At 30.7% G+C, this 19,134-nt stretch overlaps 1 protein-coding gene across 1 annotated transcript; it reads left to right on the top strand.

Annotated features, from left to right (window-relative positions):
- The first annotated feature begins 14,659 nt into the window (after window positions 1–14,659).
- Window positions 14,660–17,187, top strand: LOC148204557 (uncharacterized). Its single transcript, XM_088109555.1, has 2 exons — window positions 14,660–14,774; window positions 16,060–17,187. The coding sequence occupies exons 1-2, from the start codon at window positions 14,690–14,692 to the stop codon at window positions 16,647–16,649; spliced, it is 675 nt and encodes a 224-aa protein (XP_087965681.1). The 5' UTR covers window positions 14,660–14,689; the 3' UTR covers window positions 16,650–17,187.
- Window positions 17,188–19,134: the final 1,947 nt, after the last annotated feature.

Genomic DNA, 19,134 nt, shown 5'->3' with positions numbered 1-19,134 from the left:
GACTAACACATGATTTCCACCTCAACCACATCTCCCTAACCCAATTGGTCATCGGAGAAGAATCAGATGTCTGAACGCATCAGTCTCACCTTCGATGCCAGCACATATGACTAGTCACAACTGACTGGACCAGGCCAGGGCTGCTCTATGATCAGGGATGTGCCAACTCAGGTTTTTAAGATTCTTCTATCCTACCAACACAATACTCTCAACAAGTCCCAAGTTATTTATCTAAGTCATCCAAACTGTCCTATGGTGTTTAGACTCTAAATTCCCCATTTCCCTATCTCACTTCCCTTTTCAGTAAGCTAAAACAGTACTTGTACAGTTTATTATTACTCCTTGTTATGTTATTATAGAATTCTCATTCCCAATCCTCTCCCCCAAAATTGCTTACAGCCAACCAACTCATCCAAGTCTAATAAACACATGGTCACACAAATTTCACATTTTCACCAATACAAATCAACATGCTCACCACAGAATATAACTCAACAGTAATAAACCACAAATTATCAAGCATACACACCATACAGTTCAAACAAAACATAACTAGCTCCCCTTACCTCAGAGTCGAACTACCAAGCTCACAGGAACGCTCCTTTACGGAGTTTCACCAAATGAGAACTCAACCAAACCCGGTCCAATCGAAAATGCGATCGGTTCAAAAGGAAGCCTTCGGTGAGATGAACGTCTGAGCACCCTCCAACTCAAGATTGAAAGGTTCAAAGAGCTGGAAATTTAGAGAGAAGGCAGAGAGAGAGCTTTAGGGCACAGAGTTTAGAGAGAGAAAAGAATTGAAGTTCAGGGAAGAGAATGGATTCTGAAAAGCCCCTCCTAAGGTCAAGTTGGCCTTAGTCATATGGGTCTGGCTACCCCACATAAGGCCCAAAGGCCCTTTGTTAAATTTACAGGCCCTCACATTTTGACTAATATATATATATAATCAAATTCAAATACTATATTTGTATTTTTAAGGTTAATTATTGATAGAATGTCTTACTCTAATTTATTTAATTATGAATAAATTTTCAACTTATAAATATGTTTCTAATAATATATTTGAACATGAAATTGAAATTTTTCTTTTAATTTTAATATATTTTAATTTTTAAATTTTAAAATAATGGATATTTTTTTTTTAATTTAATGACGTTAAATTTATTTTAGGTGTTGAATAACACTCTTGATTTACATTTAAGTTCAAATGTATATAAATTGATCAGACATTAATATAAAATATCGTTTAATACAAAAAACTATAATACAATTATATTAAAAAATTATCTATTTAATTTTAAAATTCAAAGACTAAACCATATATTGTGTGATAGAAATAAATTATATATATATTAAATGTGTGTGGTGGGAACTTCTAAGACTACTTGATTCGAGATTATTTTGACTTTTTCTCATGTGTTGTAACTTAAAACGACAAAATTACACGTATGTTATTAGTTAATTTCACATTTAAACTAATATGTAAATTGTAACACAAAACACTACATAATTTCTAAAGATCTACATAATTCTTAAAAGATCTTGTGAAACTTTCACAATCATCATCAACCTAACGTAAAAGAAAAATTATTAGTCAGTTATGATAGAGGAATATAACATTCTGTTTTTTTTTAAATCAAAATACTTGATTAAGAGATATTTTACTTAAATTAAAACAATTATAAATTCAAGTATAAAGAACTAATATAAGACTTAGTGATTTGAAAAATGAGCTAGAATCCATCCAGTTCATCATAGATTCGAGTTGGATTTGGTTGAGAAAAATTTAAAATATTTTGATAAGAGTTCATTTTGAGTATGATCCTTTAAGAATTCGATTCATTTGGATTAAACTGGTGAAGTTAGATTGACTCACCAACTCACTTAATTATTAATTTATATTTCAAAACACTGTTTTTTTTATTGTATTATAAAAGGGGATAAAAGAAAAATGTTTCAAAGAGAGTAAAATATTATAGATTTATCCATTCAAGACTTTAATCTTATGGATGGATAAGTAACACAAAAATTATCAATATTAAATACTTATTTATTTTGTTTTCTGTGCTTCATTTTAGATTCTATTTAAAGTTTAAGATGATTTTAGATTGTATTGTACTTTTTTTAATTGTTTATAAAGTTTAATATCATTTTGGACTTAAATTTATCTAGATTTGACTTAAAAAAATGTTATTTTTTTGAAACTGAAAATAAAAATTTATAATTAAGTGAGTCAGGAATTCGTTTAACCCATCACCCGTGGTGACTAGGTGAAGTTCAAATTTTTTAATTTGAATTGGATTGGTTCACCAAACCAACGGTCTAAAATTAGCTCGAGTAGCCAAACCACAGTCTATTTAATTACATATATATTTTAGCAGTTGTTGCTTGAATTTAAATCTAATTTCAACTGTGATTAAATATTAAAAACAAACTTATACATGCTTGAATTTAAAAAGACTATATTTTTAGAAGTTATGATTTATGCAGACATAATTTAGAACACAATTTGAAATGGTATGTCGTGAACAATTATTTGAAAATTTTGAAAACACGGGGTAGTATTTAAGGGAGGGTTGACTTAGAAAAAAATTTATGTATGGTACTGTAATAAGAAGTCATTAGTTGGTCTACCAGAATTAGGAATGGTTCCAATTCAGCTAGGGCTCTTGTTCTGTTCGGAATATGAATGGCTGCGATGTTCCCCAGTAACCTCTTTTGGCACCTTATCTTTTTTCTCCCTCATGTAGGGATTCCATGGTGCAATGGGAGTGAAATCAGCTGGGTTTCTGTTCGTCCCACAGAACCTTTCAGAGATATTGTTGTTCAGGGACACTAGAGCTGCACGAATACCACCACAGTGTTGTGTTGGAGTTTCTTCTTCTTGATCAAGCCAGCCACATGCAGAAGGGCCATTCAAGTTCCCACCAAAGATTGCTGCGGCATGTGATTTTTCCATCTTAGTCTTTGAACATTCATCAGGATCAATGCCTTCTGCGGCAACATTCAAGTCAATGGATATTCCGAGACCAATGTTTCCATTTAGCATATATTCGTCAGTATGGTGACCGCAATGTGGAAGGTTCAGATCAAAATCCATTCCCTTCAACTGCTTAATCTGTGGGTCAGGCTCAGGTTCTACATTTACCGTATTAATCTGAGATATTTGCAACAAGGCGTCTAAAGCCTCCAGTTCATTGTGCTCCCTCGTGGCCTCATTAATTTCCTGCAAGAAGATGGTAACAACTTTCATTTCTTTGGCACTGATGTGCTCTGTAATGAAAATCTCTTAAGTAACAATAGCATATTCCTTTTCATCTGATAAAATAAACTTCTAAACTTGCCATAGAGATTCATAAAGAGCATTACAATGGGTAAACTATTTTCTATCCTGATAAGGTTTCTAATAACAGAGTAAATGAATTAATACTTAAATAGAAGTAACAGCAAACATATAATAGGAGCCTCTTTAAGAAGATTAATTACGCATCAAAATATAATTTTATTTGAAAAATATGACATAATAGTGTCAAAAGAAAAATATGTTATATATGATAAAGAAAGGCAAGAGAATTGTCTAATGTCTCAGTCATTTTGAATCTAAAATAAAATCTCTTCTTTATAAACCAAATGATGTAGAAAAACTATCGTCTGCGTTTCAAAGAAACAAATGCATATGATAATATCATTCGTAGTTAAGTTATTTAAAATTCTGTTTTACATTTAAATTGATTTAGTTTTTTATTCGATGAATCTAGGTTATTGCTCTAGGGACAAAAGATGTTAAAGTTTAACTTAGGTAACCATCCAAGTTTCACGCATGGTGGTGTGGAAAGTGTTTTTGCTTCTACAAATTTATTTGAATTGTTGTAGACTATCTGTACAATTTGTGAATAAGGAACATTATTTCACTTTCAAGAAAATCTTATTAACAATTTGGTATCAAAAGTTCCCAAGAGAGGTTGAACCAGAAAATTATGAGTGAGTTGACGGATACATCAAGATTCTTAAATCAAACACTAGGTAGATCAAAGGATTAACATTTGGTGGAACATAAAGTGAATGTCATCCCAGATAAAGCTACATCAGAGGCGAAAATCAAAGTAATGGAGGAGTAGAAACTTAAGGATTTAAAGATAAAAAACTATCTCTATCAAGTAATAGATAGAGAAATTTTGGACACCATTCTCAATTATGAAACATCAAAAAATATATGGGATTCTATGAAGTAGAAGTTCCAAGGTTCAACACGAGTCAAACGTGCTCAATTACAAGCCTTGCACAAGGAGTTTGAAATGTTGCAGATGAAGGAGGGAGAATATGTGAATTCTTATTTTGTTAGGGTTAAAGATTACCAAAAGTATACAAGTTGTTGGAGAAATAATGCAAGAGAATGACATAACTACAAAATCTTGTGACCTATGACAGTCTAATTCAATTATGTGGTGTTCTCAATTGAAGAATCAAATAACTTAGATACTATGACAATAGACGAACTATAAAGTAGTCTATTGGTTCATGAACAAAGAATGATACTTCTAACAACTGGAGAATAAGTTATGCAAACCCTAATAGATGATAAAGGTGGAAGAGGAAGAGGAGAAGGAAGAATTAAAGGTCGATTTTGAGGTAGAGGAAGAGGACAAGCATTCAACAAGGTTGAAGTTGAATGCTTCAAGTGCTAGAAGTTTGGACATTTTCAATATGAATATCCCTTGTAGGAAAAGAAGGCACACTATGTTGAAATAGAGGATAAAGAGTAACAAGAGGAAGAGGTCTTGTTGATGACCTTAGTACAATGTCAAGAAGGAAAGAAAGATGAATGGTTCTTAGGCTTAGAATGCAGCAACCACACGAGTGGTAACAAAGAGTGGTTTTCAACACTAGGCACAAAGTAAAACTGGGAAAATACAACCACATAGTTGTGATGGGAAAGGAAGTGTTTAGATGATGGTGAATGGAATTATACATGTCATTATACATGTATACTATGTTCCATAACTCAAGAATAGCCTATTGAGTATATGTCATCTATAAGAAAAGGGTTTAAGCATCACAATTCAAAACAATAAATGAAATATTGTTCACTCAGAGAAAAGACTAATTATGGAGGTACATATGAGTGCAAACAGGATGTTTGCCCTGACAGTAATCGTGAAACGTAAATCAAGCACTTGTTTTCAAACAAATGAAGAAGACAACTCCTAACTCTTGCATAATAGACTAGGGCATTTAAGCTATGATGGCTTAAAAAATATTGTCACTAAGAAAATGGTGACAAACTGTCAACAATCACAAACCTAAGGAACTTTGTACACATTCTCTAGCTGGAAAACAACACAGAAATTCAATATGAATGTGAAGAGCATCTAAACGACTACAAGTGGTTCATACAGATTTGTGTAAATCCATTCAACCAACATTTAGTAGTAATAAGAGATATATCTTAAGTTTTATTGATGATTTGTCATGAAAAACTTGGGTATATTTCTTAAGAGAAAAATCTAGAACTCTTTCTCTCTTTAAAGATTTCAAAACTTTTATGGAAAAGGAAGCAGGAGAAAGCATCATTTGCTTAAGAACGGATAGGAAAGGTGAATTTTCCTAAAAAATATTTGAAAAATTCTGTAAAAGTGAATGGATAAGGAGACAACTAACTGTTGCCTATACTTCCCAATAGAATGGGATTGCTAAAAGAAATAATTGAACCATTATGAACATGATTCGTTCAATGTTGATTAGAAGCATGGAATAGAGTGAAGCCATTTATAAGCTATTTTCGGGTCTTTAGTTGTTTATCTCATGTTTACACACCAAATCAGTAAATAATCCAGTTAGATGACAAAAGTAAGACATGTGTTTTATTTGGAGTCAGTGATGAGTCTAAGTCATATAGACTATTTGATCCTATCAACAACAAAATTATCAATAAAGATGTCAATTTTAAGGAATATGGGAGTTGGAACTGGGAGCATAATAAAGCAACAGACTAGCATAACACTATTGAAAAAGATGAGCACAAAGAAAGCATTAAAAATAAATTTGAAGAAAAATCAGAAAATGAGGAGCAGCAAGAGACAGATTCATACAATGTCGGAATAGATTGTTGAAATGAATCTCAAACTATATTACCTGATATTCAAATTGAAGGGAGGGCAATAAGGCATAGAAGAAAACTTATATGAACGACAAATTATGAAACAGGAGAAAGTGTTGTGATTTTAATTGAAACCAATCCAGTAACAGTTGAAGAAGACCTTAAAAGTAAGAAATGAAGAGATGTAGTGGTGAAAGAGATGGAAGGAATAGAAAGAAATCAAACATGGAAGTTGATTGATGCACCAATAGAAGTAAAACCTATTAGAGTGAAATGGGAACTCAAGAAAACTTAGAGAAAATAGAGAAATTTATAAGTGTAAAGCAAGATTAGTAGCAAAAGGCTATGAGAACCACTATGGAGTGGATTGTACAAAAGTGTTTGCACCAGTTGCCAAACTAGACACCATTTAATGATACTCTGAGTGGCTGCTCATAATGGCTAGATCATATTTCAATTAGATGTCAAAAGTGCACTTTTACATGGAGAGCTCAAGGAAGAAATTTATGTACAACAACTAGTTGCATTTATCAAGAAAGGGGAACAAGAGAAAGTATACAAACTGAAAAAGGCACTTTATAGGCTCAAACAAGCACCAAGGGCGTGGTACAACAAATAGAAACTTACTTTATAAAAAATGGTTTTGATAGATGTTTTTATGAACATACATTGTTTACAAAATCAGCAAAGGGAGGTAAAATTTTAACTGAGTCTATACGTGGATGATTTAATTTACACTAGAAATGGTAGAGATATGTGTAATGATCTTAAAAATTCCATGATATTAGAATTTGACATGACTAACTTAGGGAAGATAGGGTATTTCCTTGGGATTGAAAATTTGCAGAATGAACATGGAATTTTCATGTGTCAGAGAAAGCATGCTAATGAAGTTTGGCATGTTGGAATGTAATGTAGTGAAAAATCCAATTGTTCTAGAAACCAAACGATCCAGAAATGATGTAGGGACTAAAGTATATGTCACTTTATTCAAGCAAGTAGTTGAAAGTCACATGTATTTAATCGCAACCAGACCAAATTTGATGTATGGAGTTATTTTGATTAACATATTTATGGCCCAGCCTACAGAGACACACTAGTCTACAACTAAACGAATCCTAAGATATTTGAAAGGAACTATAGAATTGAGAATTTTCTACAAAAAGGAAGAACATAAAATTGATGGCTTATACAAATAGTGATTTTGCTAGAGACATAGATGACACGAAGAGTGCATCAAGTTTTGTATTCTCTCTAAGAACTAAAGTAGTTTCATGGTCTTCCAAGAAGATACCAATAATAACTCTTTCTACAATAGAATCAAAGTATATAGTTGTTACATCAAGTGCATGTCAATACATATGGCACTAGTAAAAAAAGCGGATTCTGACGCCCCATATACGCTTCGGTTATTGAGAAACCGAGCGTACAAGGTTATATACCTCGGTCCCCATCCAACCCGAGGTTCAAAAGCCATATTGCTTCGGTTAACACAAAACCGGTGCCTATAATGTAACTACTGCCTCGGTTTGCTACGAAACCGGTGCCTAAACCCCTCCCTATTGCTTCGTTTGGAATGAGACCGAAGCCTATACACCTCTGTTGGTCAGTGAAAAGTCTGAACCCCTTCCTATTGACTCGGTTAAAGGTAAAACCGAGGCCTATTACCCGGTCAAATCAGTCTGAAAAGTCTGCTTTTTCATTTTTTCCATACATTTTCCTCTGACACTCTCATCTCACGCTCATCTCCCCTCTCGCTCGTTCTTTCCTCATCTCACTCTCATCTCCCCTCTCGCTCGTTCTTTCCTCATCTCACTCTCATCTCACTTTCATCGAAACAGAGAGGGCGCGATCTCTCTTCTCCTCTCCCACTTGACAGCCACGGTGCGAGGACGAGACGCGATGGTGGCCGGCGTTGAAAGCGGAGGGGAAGCGCGATGGTGGCCAGCGTCGAAAGCGGAGGGGGGGCGCGATGGTGGCCAGCGTCGAAAGCGGAGGGGGGGCGCGATGATGGTCGACGTCGAAAGCGGAGGGGAGGCGCGATGGTGATGACGAGTACCGCGGCGGCGGTGATGGGAGGCTCGCCGATCTAAGGCGTTTGGCGAGCAGAGAAGATCAGGCGAGGTCAGGCGAGGTCAGGCGAGGTCAGGCGAGGTCGCGGCGAGGCCTTTGGCGAGAAGATCTAAGTGCAGGCGTTTGGCGAGCAGAGAAGATCTAAGGTCAGGCGAGGTCAGGCGAGGTCGCGGCGAGGTCAGGCGAGGTCGCGGCGAGGGCGTCCTGCAGTGGTGGCGTTGGCGAGCAACGAAGAGGTGCCGGCGAGGCGTCCTGCAGCAGTGGCGAGCAACTTCCCTTCTTCCCCAAATCTTTTCTTCTTCCCTAAACGCTCACTGTATCAAAATCCATGCTTTTTTTCTCTGTTGTTTTGGGAGCAATTTTGTTAAGGTTGGTGTAGTTGATTTTTCTGTGTTGTTATGATATTTGGTTCTATGTTCTGAGATTTTGGTTCTCTGAAAGGGGAAAAAATTCAATAACTCTTTTTGCTATTCTGATATTTGGTTTTGTGTATCTCTTCTGATATTTGGATCTGTGAAATGAAAAAAAAATTCAATAACTTTGCTTGTCTGGACTGTGTAACGGAGAGGTAGAAGTGGATTGTTTTGAAAAAAAAAAATAAGCAATTGCCTCGGTTATTTTAGAACCGAGGCATCATCCTGTATCTTTTCAACCCGATTCAGAATCGATGCATAAAGCCACTTTCTTTTACACCGTCCGAATATGACTCGGTTGTAGAACCGAATCCTATTAAGTCATTTAACCGAAGCCATTGCTTTATCCTGTACTAGTGTGGATTAAGAAAATATTGGAGACTATTGGTTTTAACAAATTGAAACATATTCGAGTTTCATGTGATAGTAATTCAGTCATTAAACCATTTGAAAATACAATATTTCATGGTAGAAGCAAGTATATTGATGTTAGATTCCATTTCTTAAGAGATTTCGTTAGAGAAGAAAGAATCAAGTTGGACTATTGGGATAATCAGAATCAAGTAACTGATATAATGACTAAGCTACTAAAATTAGAACCATTTCTGAAGTTTAGAATTATGTTGGACATGATTGAAACATTAGAAGCAAACTAGATTCTTTTCTAAGCATTTAGTTGAAGGAAGAGATTGTTAGTAGTTAAGTTATTTAAAATTTTGTTTTACATTTAAATTGCTTTAATTTTCTGATTCTATAAGTCTAGGTCATGATGATTGTTTCTATAAAGATAAAGGATTTAAAGTTTAACTCATAATGTTTAGATAATCATTCAAGTTTAACTTATAGTGTGGACAGTGTTTTTGTTTTTACAGATTTCTTTAAATTGTTCTAGTTTATTTTTAAAACTTGTGAATAAAAAGTATAAGTTCATTTTTAAGAAAATCTTATTTACCTGCTAAGCTAAGAAATGTAAGGTAACTGCTGAGTTAACAAATATAAGGTAAGTGACTTGAGATATAATAGAGAAAAAAAAAAGTTTGTTTGTATAGGATTTAAGTATAGTACTGACATTATCATGAACGTGGAATTAATCTCATATATTATACCTTGAGAAAAAAGAGACTTTTGTGTTACTTACTTCAGTAGGAACTCCTTCTTCTTCTGTAGAAAAAGCACTTGTTAAAGGAGATCTTCGTTCTCCAGTAGAATTAGTTTCACCTCCTGAGCCTTCTTGAACAGGCCTTAGCAAAGTTTGTGGTGAACTATTTGAAGAAAGATGCAGTCTCTCTTCCAATCCTTCTTCATTTGATACTTCATTTCCAGCCCTTTGGATCAAATCAGTTAAAGGTACATCTTCTTCATCTTCATCAACAACTAACTTTCTCTTTCTTCCTGGTTGACCCTTCTTTTCCAACTTCTTTGTGTCTCCTTCACCAACCACCTTATCCATGACAGTTTTTTGTCTCTGTGAGTCTGCAGACTTGTTGGAAGGATTTTGAAGTGCTGGTCTTCCTCTTCTGATATGCTCAGCCACTGGTTCATCATCTTCTCTAAGTATTTCCCTAAGCAAGCGCATCCTTTTAAATTTCTTGGAAGACTTCTTTTGATGAAGATCCTGAATTTCATCTTCATTTTCTCCATTCTTGTCACTATTCCCTGCATGAAAATTATCTGCAGGAGCTGGCTCTTAAAATATAAAAAGAATCACTTTTATTCAAGTGATGATTTTGAAGTTACCTGTTATTTCATTTATTGAAACCTCATCATCGTTCTTTTCCTCTTCATGTATTGACATACGATCACTTTCACTGTCATCACTATCGCCGGTCAAGTCAATGAGTTTGTTAATATCAATCTTTTTTCTTGCAGGAACACTCTTACATGTCAGGGTTTCTTGAGTTTCCTCACAGCATGTCCTTTGGTCACTTTGATCGTCCATGTTAAACTCATTTTCTCGAAGACATACATTACAACTCCATGATCGAAATCTTCGGACAACTAATGGAGGAAGTGATGGTCGTGTCTCAGATCCATTTACTGGAAACGCTAGACATAGGTTCAAATCTTTTTGGCGCATTTCAGCAACGTAGCCCCTGCATTTGTAATAAAGAAGTGTTACAAAATCTGAACCTGGCATGAGAATGCGTAGTTGTTCTTGTACAAAATAATCATAACCCCCTGTCCAAGGCATTCTTAATCTAATAGCTACAAATGTTTTGGTGGAATTTTTTCCACAAATACTACCCCGTTTAAACATTTTGGAAATTCAAAATACTGCATGAAATTATCTCTAAAGATTTATTGAACATACTTCTGCCATATCTATGTGCTTTAAAAATATAACTATTGTGTTTTTCAGGTCCAAAATAAATTTATATTTCAACTATATCTACTCATTTCTTCATGAACTTCAAAATGCTATAATTTTGTGTCTATAAATTCTCCAATATATATGTACATATAGATCAATTAGGCCTAAAATAATTTAAAGAGAAATTCTTATTTTCTTTTTATTTTTTGAGATATAATGATTGTAATTAGTTACTTATTTAAACTATTAAATTTGAAGGATACTAATCTTAAAGAAAGAATTAATATACTTTTCTTAAGTTGTTTTAGAACAATTTTATTCCTTAGATTTATAAAATATAGCATGAAAATAAAAACAGTAAGAGTTATGAGTTCAATTCTTCTAATAACATTTGATATATATAAGATTGATTTGAAAAATTTAAAAGATAGAGTGAAAGAAGTTATGAATTCAATTTTTTTCATTAACAATTAACATTTATCAATAAAAAAAATACATTTATCTAATAAGTTTTGATCTTCCACAACTAAACGTATATGAAAAAAAGCAAGGAGTTACCGTAAAGAGAAATGGTTACACGATGGACTTTCTTCTTTATTCATTTTAGAGGTACAGGCAAAATTGGTATAGAGTTTCTTAGTTTCCATGAGCTTGATGACAATTATGTGTTCCTCCTGAAGACTACAAGCAAACCAGTGTTATAAATCAAATTGAAATTGTGAAATAGAAATAATAAAAAGAATAAAGAGTTCTTAAAAACAAGTTAGGTTATCCTGACTAAACAATCGAAGCAAAGTTTATTTATATAAGACACAATGATATAAACCTAATATAATTAAAAGGGATATTTCAGTCAAAATCAAGTCAAATTTAAGCTATTATGTATATCACCTATATTCATCATTGAGTGGGGAAAACAATAGATATTGAATTGAAGATGAAATTTCTAGATTTATCTGGAAAGTGATGAGAAATCACTTAATTACGTAGCTGATGAGGCAGCAGATGAATAGAGAAGAGTTCACCGAAGAAGATATGATTATTCTCTCTCGATTGTTAGGGTTTTTTTTTAATAGAATCAGCTCATTGAAAAAGAGTAAGAAGGAGAAGCTGTAATGGCATGGTTGCGTGCTACTGTTAAATAAGGTCTTCTTAAATTTTATATTTTCTTCTTCATAACATGTAATTAAAATTATAATACTACTAATTATACTTCGTGAAAATTAAATTATTGAAATTAATTTTATGTATGAATTATTGTTATTATGTTTTTTACTATTGTCATAATAGAATTGTGGCTGGACAACAAAATAACATTAAAAGATTTATAAAATTGTCACTAATATGTTTTACGAAAAAATATTGTGAAAACCATATATAAATATTAATCTATAAAATTATAATTTTGTAGTTCAGGAATTGATTATATTAACATCTTACATTCATCATAAATAAGACCATCTATAATTGAGTATATTATTCAAACTTTTAAAACATTCTTCTTATGCTAAAAGTAGTAAAGAGTATTTTAAAATTAAATAAGTTATAATTGTTATTATAAAATTATGATATAAGATAAATGTTAATATTATATATATTTTTTATTTAACTCAACAAGAATGGTCTGTGCTCTTGGGTATCTTCATGTTAATGAAAAATCAAACATTTGTGTATTCATAAATTTTTAAGTCTTTATAATTTCATTAAATTACAAGTAGTGGTTGGTGGAGCTTATATATGGGTAAGGGAGTCTTAGTCCTTCCAATTTCTCTCTCTCTATATATATATAAGTAAAATTATTTTTTTAATTTTAATATATTTCATGTATTTTATACTTTCCAAATTGTTGTCCATTAAAAAAATTTCTTAAAATATTTTTTGAAGATCTACTTTGGTCATATAGACTAATATTAAGTGATGAAAAAAAGAAAAGTAAAAAGCAAATAAAGAAGTTTAAAGGGTTTTTAATCTCAAACTTCTCCTGCGTTGAGAAAATAGTATAACGTATGAAGAAACTTTAGAAGGAAAAAGTTTCCCTTATCAATGGTGGCATTACGCGGATATGAAAAGGATTAAAATCATCACAGGTTAACCCTAATTATCATATAAGGGGTTTTTTTTCCACGGTTTTATCTCATCTTACATAGAAAGTGGTGTGAAAGAATATAATTTTTAAGACTTTTTGATGATTAATATTGAAAGTGACACATTTTAATGATAGTTCTTTAGAGTTGACATAGGAAATGAGATTTTTTATACGACATTTAAAACCAACATCAAATTAAAAAAAAATTTGAAGAGTTTTGAAGAGGGACGAAAATCAAAATTGTTTGATAGTTTAAGGAATAAAAACATATTTAATCCTAATATTTTACCATTATTATTATTATTATTTATTTTAAAATATTTTTTTATTAAAATTATTTTAATTTAGAAAATTGGTAATTGAGAAGTTAATGAGTAAAATTGATAAGATAATTGTTTTAATTTAAAAAATTTAGCACTTAAAACTAAAAGACTAAATACATACAAGGGAAATCTCCTTTATATAATAACAATAATAACTAGGGAAAATACATACAGATAGCGTATGCTTATTTAATTATTTTATGATAATAAAAATAATAAAATTATTATTATTTATTTTAATTATAAAATTTAATAAATACTTTAGATAACTTTATTGTAAATATTTTTTATTTATTTTGTAAATAGTTTTATCATTAAAAAAGGATTGAATTTTAAAAAAGCTTAAATTTTTAAAAAAGTTAGTTAAAGAGTAAAATTAATAAAATAATTATTTTAAATTAATTTTTTTTAAAAGAATAAAATTAAAAAATAAATATGGACACTAAAAAGGAGAATTTCTATATATATAGATACAAATATAGATAAAAAAATAATTATAAAAATAAATATGAATAATTTTTTTAATTTTATTGTAAATAATTTTTATTTATTTTATAAGTAATTTATTTGTTATAAATAGTTATTTTAGTTAAAAAATTGTTAAACTAAAAAAAATACTCAAATTGAAATGTGTACAAGAAGAAAATAAGTATCCTTTATATAATTGTATAGTTTATCATTATTATTATTTATTTTAAAATATATTTTTCACTAGTTAAGGTTTCGAATCCGTCAACGGATAACCATTTAACGTTCCATTAAATTTACATAAAAAAGCAGTTAAAGGTTGGCACAAAAGGAAGGAAGTTTTATAACAATTAAAATCATTACTTTTTGTGAGAATAAAATTTAAAATTTACATATTTGACAAAGCATAAATATATTTAACTCTAGTTTAAATATTTACAGTTTACGAAAATATATTTAAATAATTTATTGTTTATAATTAAAATTTAACTTTAGCAACTACCTTTTATAGACTTGTATAAAAAAAAATCTCAGTATGCATATATAGATTATTAAAAAAAATTATTTTCATCAAAAGCAAAAAATAAAAAAATCTACCTAACTCTTTCCCAGTTATTTTCTACTTGTGATATTCAAAATTGATAATATGATAGCAAACTACAGGTGTCTACCTAGAAAGATTCTACAAGTAATAATCACCTACTAATTGAAAATGAAAGAAACTTAACTTAAAGGTGAAGAACAATTAGGTTTTTAATTAATTCTGCTAAAGCTTGAATTAATTTACTCTACTGTGTCAATTAATAGAGAGATCCTACTTCTCCTTCCTTCCCTCCTATATATAATTCACATTTTCATTCATTTTTTTCATCCTTCATTACCATAACATATCCCATTTTTAATAATTTTCTATTGAAGATGAAGACATCATTAATAATTCCAGCCATGGTAGCCATGTTTCTTTTCATCTCCTTAGAGGTCACAGCAACTTATTTGAAAGAAGGTGAGTTCTATTCTCATGTCATGAGCCTTTTAAAGCAATTGAGGTTATTAATAAATAAGTTAAATAATTAAAAATATATAATAAATTTATTTTGGTTATAAACTTTGTATAATATCTATATAATTTGTTTTAGTATATATAATTCTTCTTTTAAATTTTGAACACAAAGATGGAAATTTTGTGTACGGAATATATGATTCAACCTTTTCTTATATTTTAAATTTTATGTCTTTATCTCTTTTTTTTTTCATCCTCATATGCGATCAATCACATTAATATTTTTGTTTCAACCAAGCTCCGAATTTACCACTTAAACTTGTAAACATTTCTCAATTTCATCATTGAAATTAACAAAACGAAAAAATAATTCCTTAAGTTATATATCATTAATAAGTTTAGTCATTAAAATGACAAACTGATCACTGAAATGGATAAAAATAACGAGATAATTCGAAAAAGTATAAACTATCCATCAATTTTTAGTTTTTAGATTGAAAATAATAAGTTAAATTTTCTCTAATATTAAAAGTTTAGATGCACATAAATCCTTTCTAATTCACTAATTAAATATATATATATATATATATATATATATATATTAGAAAAATAATTATACAATTGATTTTTTTAATTACTACTTTGAAAAATAATTATATCATTTCCGAAACATTATCAATCATTTTATTTATTTCAGAATAAATTTAAATATACTAAACAATAAAGTTGATTGATGAAGAACAATACCAAAAATAGTCAACAATTCATTAATTTCAAAGACCTACAATTTTTATTACTAATTCCATTCTTTATTCTTTTATTTGTCCCTCTTCGCGAAATGAAATGATCATTTTCTTTGCATGAAAAGTTTGTCTGATTATCGTATCTAATAAATATTTATATTCTTCTTATATCTATTATTTTATATTCAATTTTTTTATTAGAAAATTAACTTAAGCAAATATAAAGTTGTGAAATCTTATGATTTGGTTATGTAAGATTAACTCATGTTTAAAGTTTATCTCTTAATTTTGTTAGGTTTATTGTACTATCTACTATTGAATTACTTACAAATATTATAAATATATAATTTTACACTAAAAATGTATATGTATTGTATAAAGTTGAATTAAACTAAAATTTCACTTATTAAAAATTTTCTTTATAAATTCAAAATATTATTATTTTAGTGAATATATCAATTTAAAATTTATCACCCAAAAAGTGTCAAAATATCATTTAATCTTAATATATATGGTTCATGTATTTATTGTAAATATGTTTGCAGATAAGATTATTGGAGCCGCAAATAAAGTGGGTGATGCCAAATTAGTCATTATTGGTCGTCGTGGTGATAGTGGAACTGCATTACAAGGTTCTGATCATAGTTTACCTAGTCGTGGCTATTTTAGTCCTAGTTTTTATAGTCACGACTTATCTCATTCTAGGCATCTTGGTTGTGACTTACCTAGTCCTAGCTTCGTTGGTCGTGGTGGTGGTGGTAGTGGAACTGCATTACAAGGCTCTGGTCAGAGTTTATGTAGTCGTGGCTATTTTAGTCATAGTTTTCCTAGTCGTGACTTACCTTGTCCTCACCATCTTGGTCGTGACTTACCTCGTCCTCACCATCTTGGTCGTGACTTACCTAGTCTTGGCTTCCTTGGTCGTGGTGGTGGTAGGGAAACTGCATTACAAAACTCTGGTCATAGTTTACTTAATCGTGGCTATTATAGTCCTAGTTTTCCCAATCGTGATTTATCTTGTCCTACTCATCTTAGTCATGACTTACTTAGTCCTAACTTTCCTAATCGTGATTTTTCTGATTATAACTTACCCAATGTTGACTTTCCTAGATATGATTTCTCCAATCATGACTAATTTGCGTTTTCTAACCCAAGCTTTCTTAGAAGTGATTATCCTCGTAACTTTCCTGGTCAAGGCTTATAAGCCCAAAAGTCTTGTTGCTATAGACTTTGTTACGAGAATAAAAAGGGTTGATTATGATAGGAATAATCACACACTTATGTAATAATGTACTTCTATCACCTTAATAAACAAATATTTTATCAATAAATATATCTCTTCTTTTGGAAGAAGCTTGTGTTTTCTCCCACCTTTCTTACTACTACAGATATTTCTCAAGTAGAATTGTCGGTGTTCAAATATTGGTGGTTCATGATAATGGCAATCATTGTGTTATTATGGAACTCTCAGATTTTTAGACACAAATATGACTAAGTGTGTCCTACCACCGTGGGAAATAGAGGAAAAGTTGCAGTTGGGCTTGGGCATGAGGCTCAATGGTGTTCGGCCCATTATATAATTTTTGTAATGGATTGTAATATTGAGAGGTGTATCAATTACTAAGACGCATGTTTTATAGTATTTTATTGGATGATTAAAGAAAAAGTGTTCAATAATCAAGTCTCCAAAAATGGATAACACCAATGTCTCCAAAAGTCTATAGACAAAGAATCAATTTGTTTGGCCATTTGTTTTTTGAAAAGTGAGTTTAAGAAAACATTTACTTTATACACACACAAAAATGCTTCAAACTTTAACCATCCAAAGCATATTCTAATCTAAATAAATAACATTGATATATTGTCATCATAACTTTTACCTACAAGTTTGAAAATCATAAATAAGAAAAAAAAATATTTTTACAAGAAAATAAATCATAAATTAAAACATTAATAATATTTCAACATCTTCATCCAACAAGGATAAGAATTAAAAAGAAAAATATTACTATTCAATGAAATTACGATGTTAAAATAGTATAGACAAGAAAAATTAATTTATCATAAACTAAAATGCACTTTATCGTTAAATGAAAATATTGTTATTTATTTTTGTATTAATTATAGTGATAAAAATACATCTTAGTATATTAGAGAAATGGTACAATGTGATACTTAATTAATTAATGTTTCAAATACATTTTACCTAGGTAAATTTATCATGTTCATAATATTAATAAATTAAAAAGAAAATTAGCTTATTAATTTAAAATTTTATAACACCTAATAAAATATAAAAATATAAAAGTTTAGATTCATATATGTATTCTAAAATCATGTTCACACACAACATTTAATTTCTATCAGAAACCAAATTATATTGCATTTAATCTCCAATCAATTTCTAAAACTATTCGCATGAATTCAAAACATTGTTTTACAAACGTTCCAATTTAACCATTCCATACCCATTTCTCATAATTAACTTATAAAAATAGAATATTACTCATATAACAAACTTTTCTATTGTATAACTTTTGGACGATATTTAACCCCTTAAACCTCTCTCAAGATTTCTCTACAAGCTTGTTCAAAATCATTATTTATTTTGATATGACATTACATCATTTAGGTCCTTCATAAGTACTTTGTCCCAATTATCTAATTTCCTAAAATCTTAATCAACACTTCATGATATTCAATTAAAGTTCTACTATTCTCTTTTGTAATGAAATTTCCTTTGCTTCTTGATAAAGTAAAGATAATGAGTAAATGAAAATACTTTTTTCAATTTCTGACTCTAAAGACATCAACAACCATTTTTTTTACTTTTTTTTTACTTTGCTTCAGCATACCATTTTGTATATCCCTTATTGTAAGCTTCACCTTCTTGCATATGGAGGCCAATTTTTTCTCTTTTTCTACGTTCATCCCATTATCTATCCCATTATTTATGACAGTATATTATATTCATTCTAAAGATAACTTTCATACTAACTAGCATGTGTTCTTTCTACCATACCTCTATTGATATAAGAGCTTCCACATTATTATGATAATATAATATATATATATATATATATATATATATTAGTGCTGTCAAAATGGGTTGTAACCCGTGAGCTAACTCGGCTCACTACGGATTTGAACCGGATTGGATTTGAAAAAAATGTAGTTTTTTTATGCAGGTTAGTTTTTAACCCGGCTCACTTAGAATCTGGCTTACCAGGTTGAACCCGTGGTGAGCCAGGTTGGCTCACCAACCCACTGATAATGCTAAATTATACCATATTTTAAGCATCATTTTAGTGGCAAAATCAACTCCTTTCTTACTTATAACTTGCTTAATCCTCTTGTTTTGCCTTGTTTTCTAAATATTTGTGTTTTTGGCTACTTTGATGTACTTTCATCAATAATCCCTTGTTTTGTAGCTAAAAATGAGCTTGGAAGACTCTCCAACAAACTATAGAACTTGACCAAGAAATTAGCACGAAGAAATCCATCAGCAGTGCAAGAATGCTCGTCCCAGGAGAGCGGACGCTCGTCCAGAAGGAAAGAGCGGACGCTCGTCCAGAGTGGAAGCACGAGCGGACGCTCGTCCAGGAGCTCATGGAGGACGT

The sequence above is a fragment of the Vigna umbellata genome, chromosome 1, assembly GCF_029865625.1.
Source record: "Vigna umbellata cultivar VRB3 chromosome 1, Vumbellata_1.0, whole genome shotgun sequence".
Classification (NCBI taxonomy): domain Eukaryota; kingdom Viridiplantae; phylum Streptophyta; class Magnoliopsida; order Fabales; family Fabaceae; genus Vigna; species Vigna umbellata.
This window is presented reverse-complemented; position numbering and strand designations above follow the sequence as displayed.

Excerpts from the sequence above, each read along its gene's own strand:
- LOC148204557 (XM_088109555.1), top strand. The coding sequence starts at position 14,690 with ATGAAGACATCATTAATAATTCCAGCCATGGTAGCCATGTTTCTTTTC. Across the intron at positions 14,775-16,059 it reads AGCAACTTATTTGAAAGAAG|ATAAGATTATTGGAGCCGCA; the intron begins GTGAGTTCTATT and ends ATATGTTTGCAG.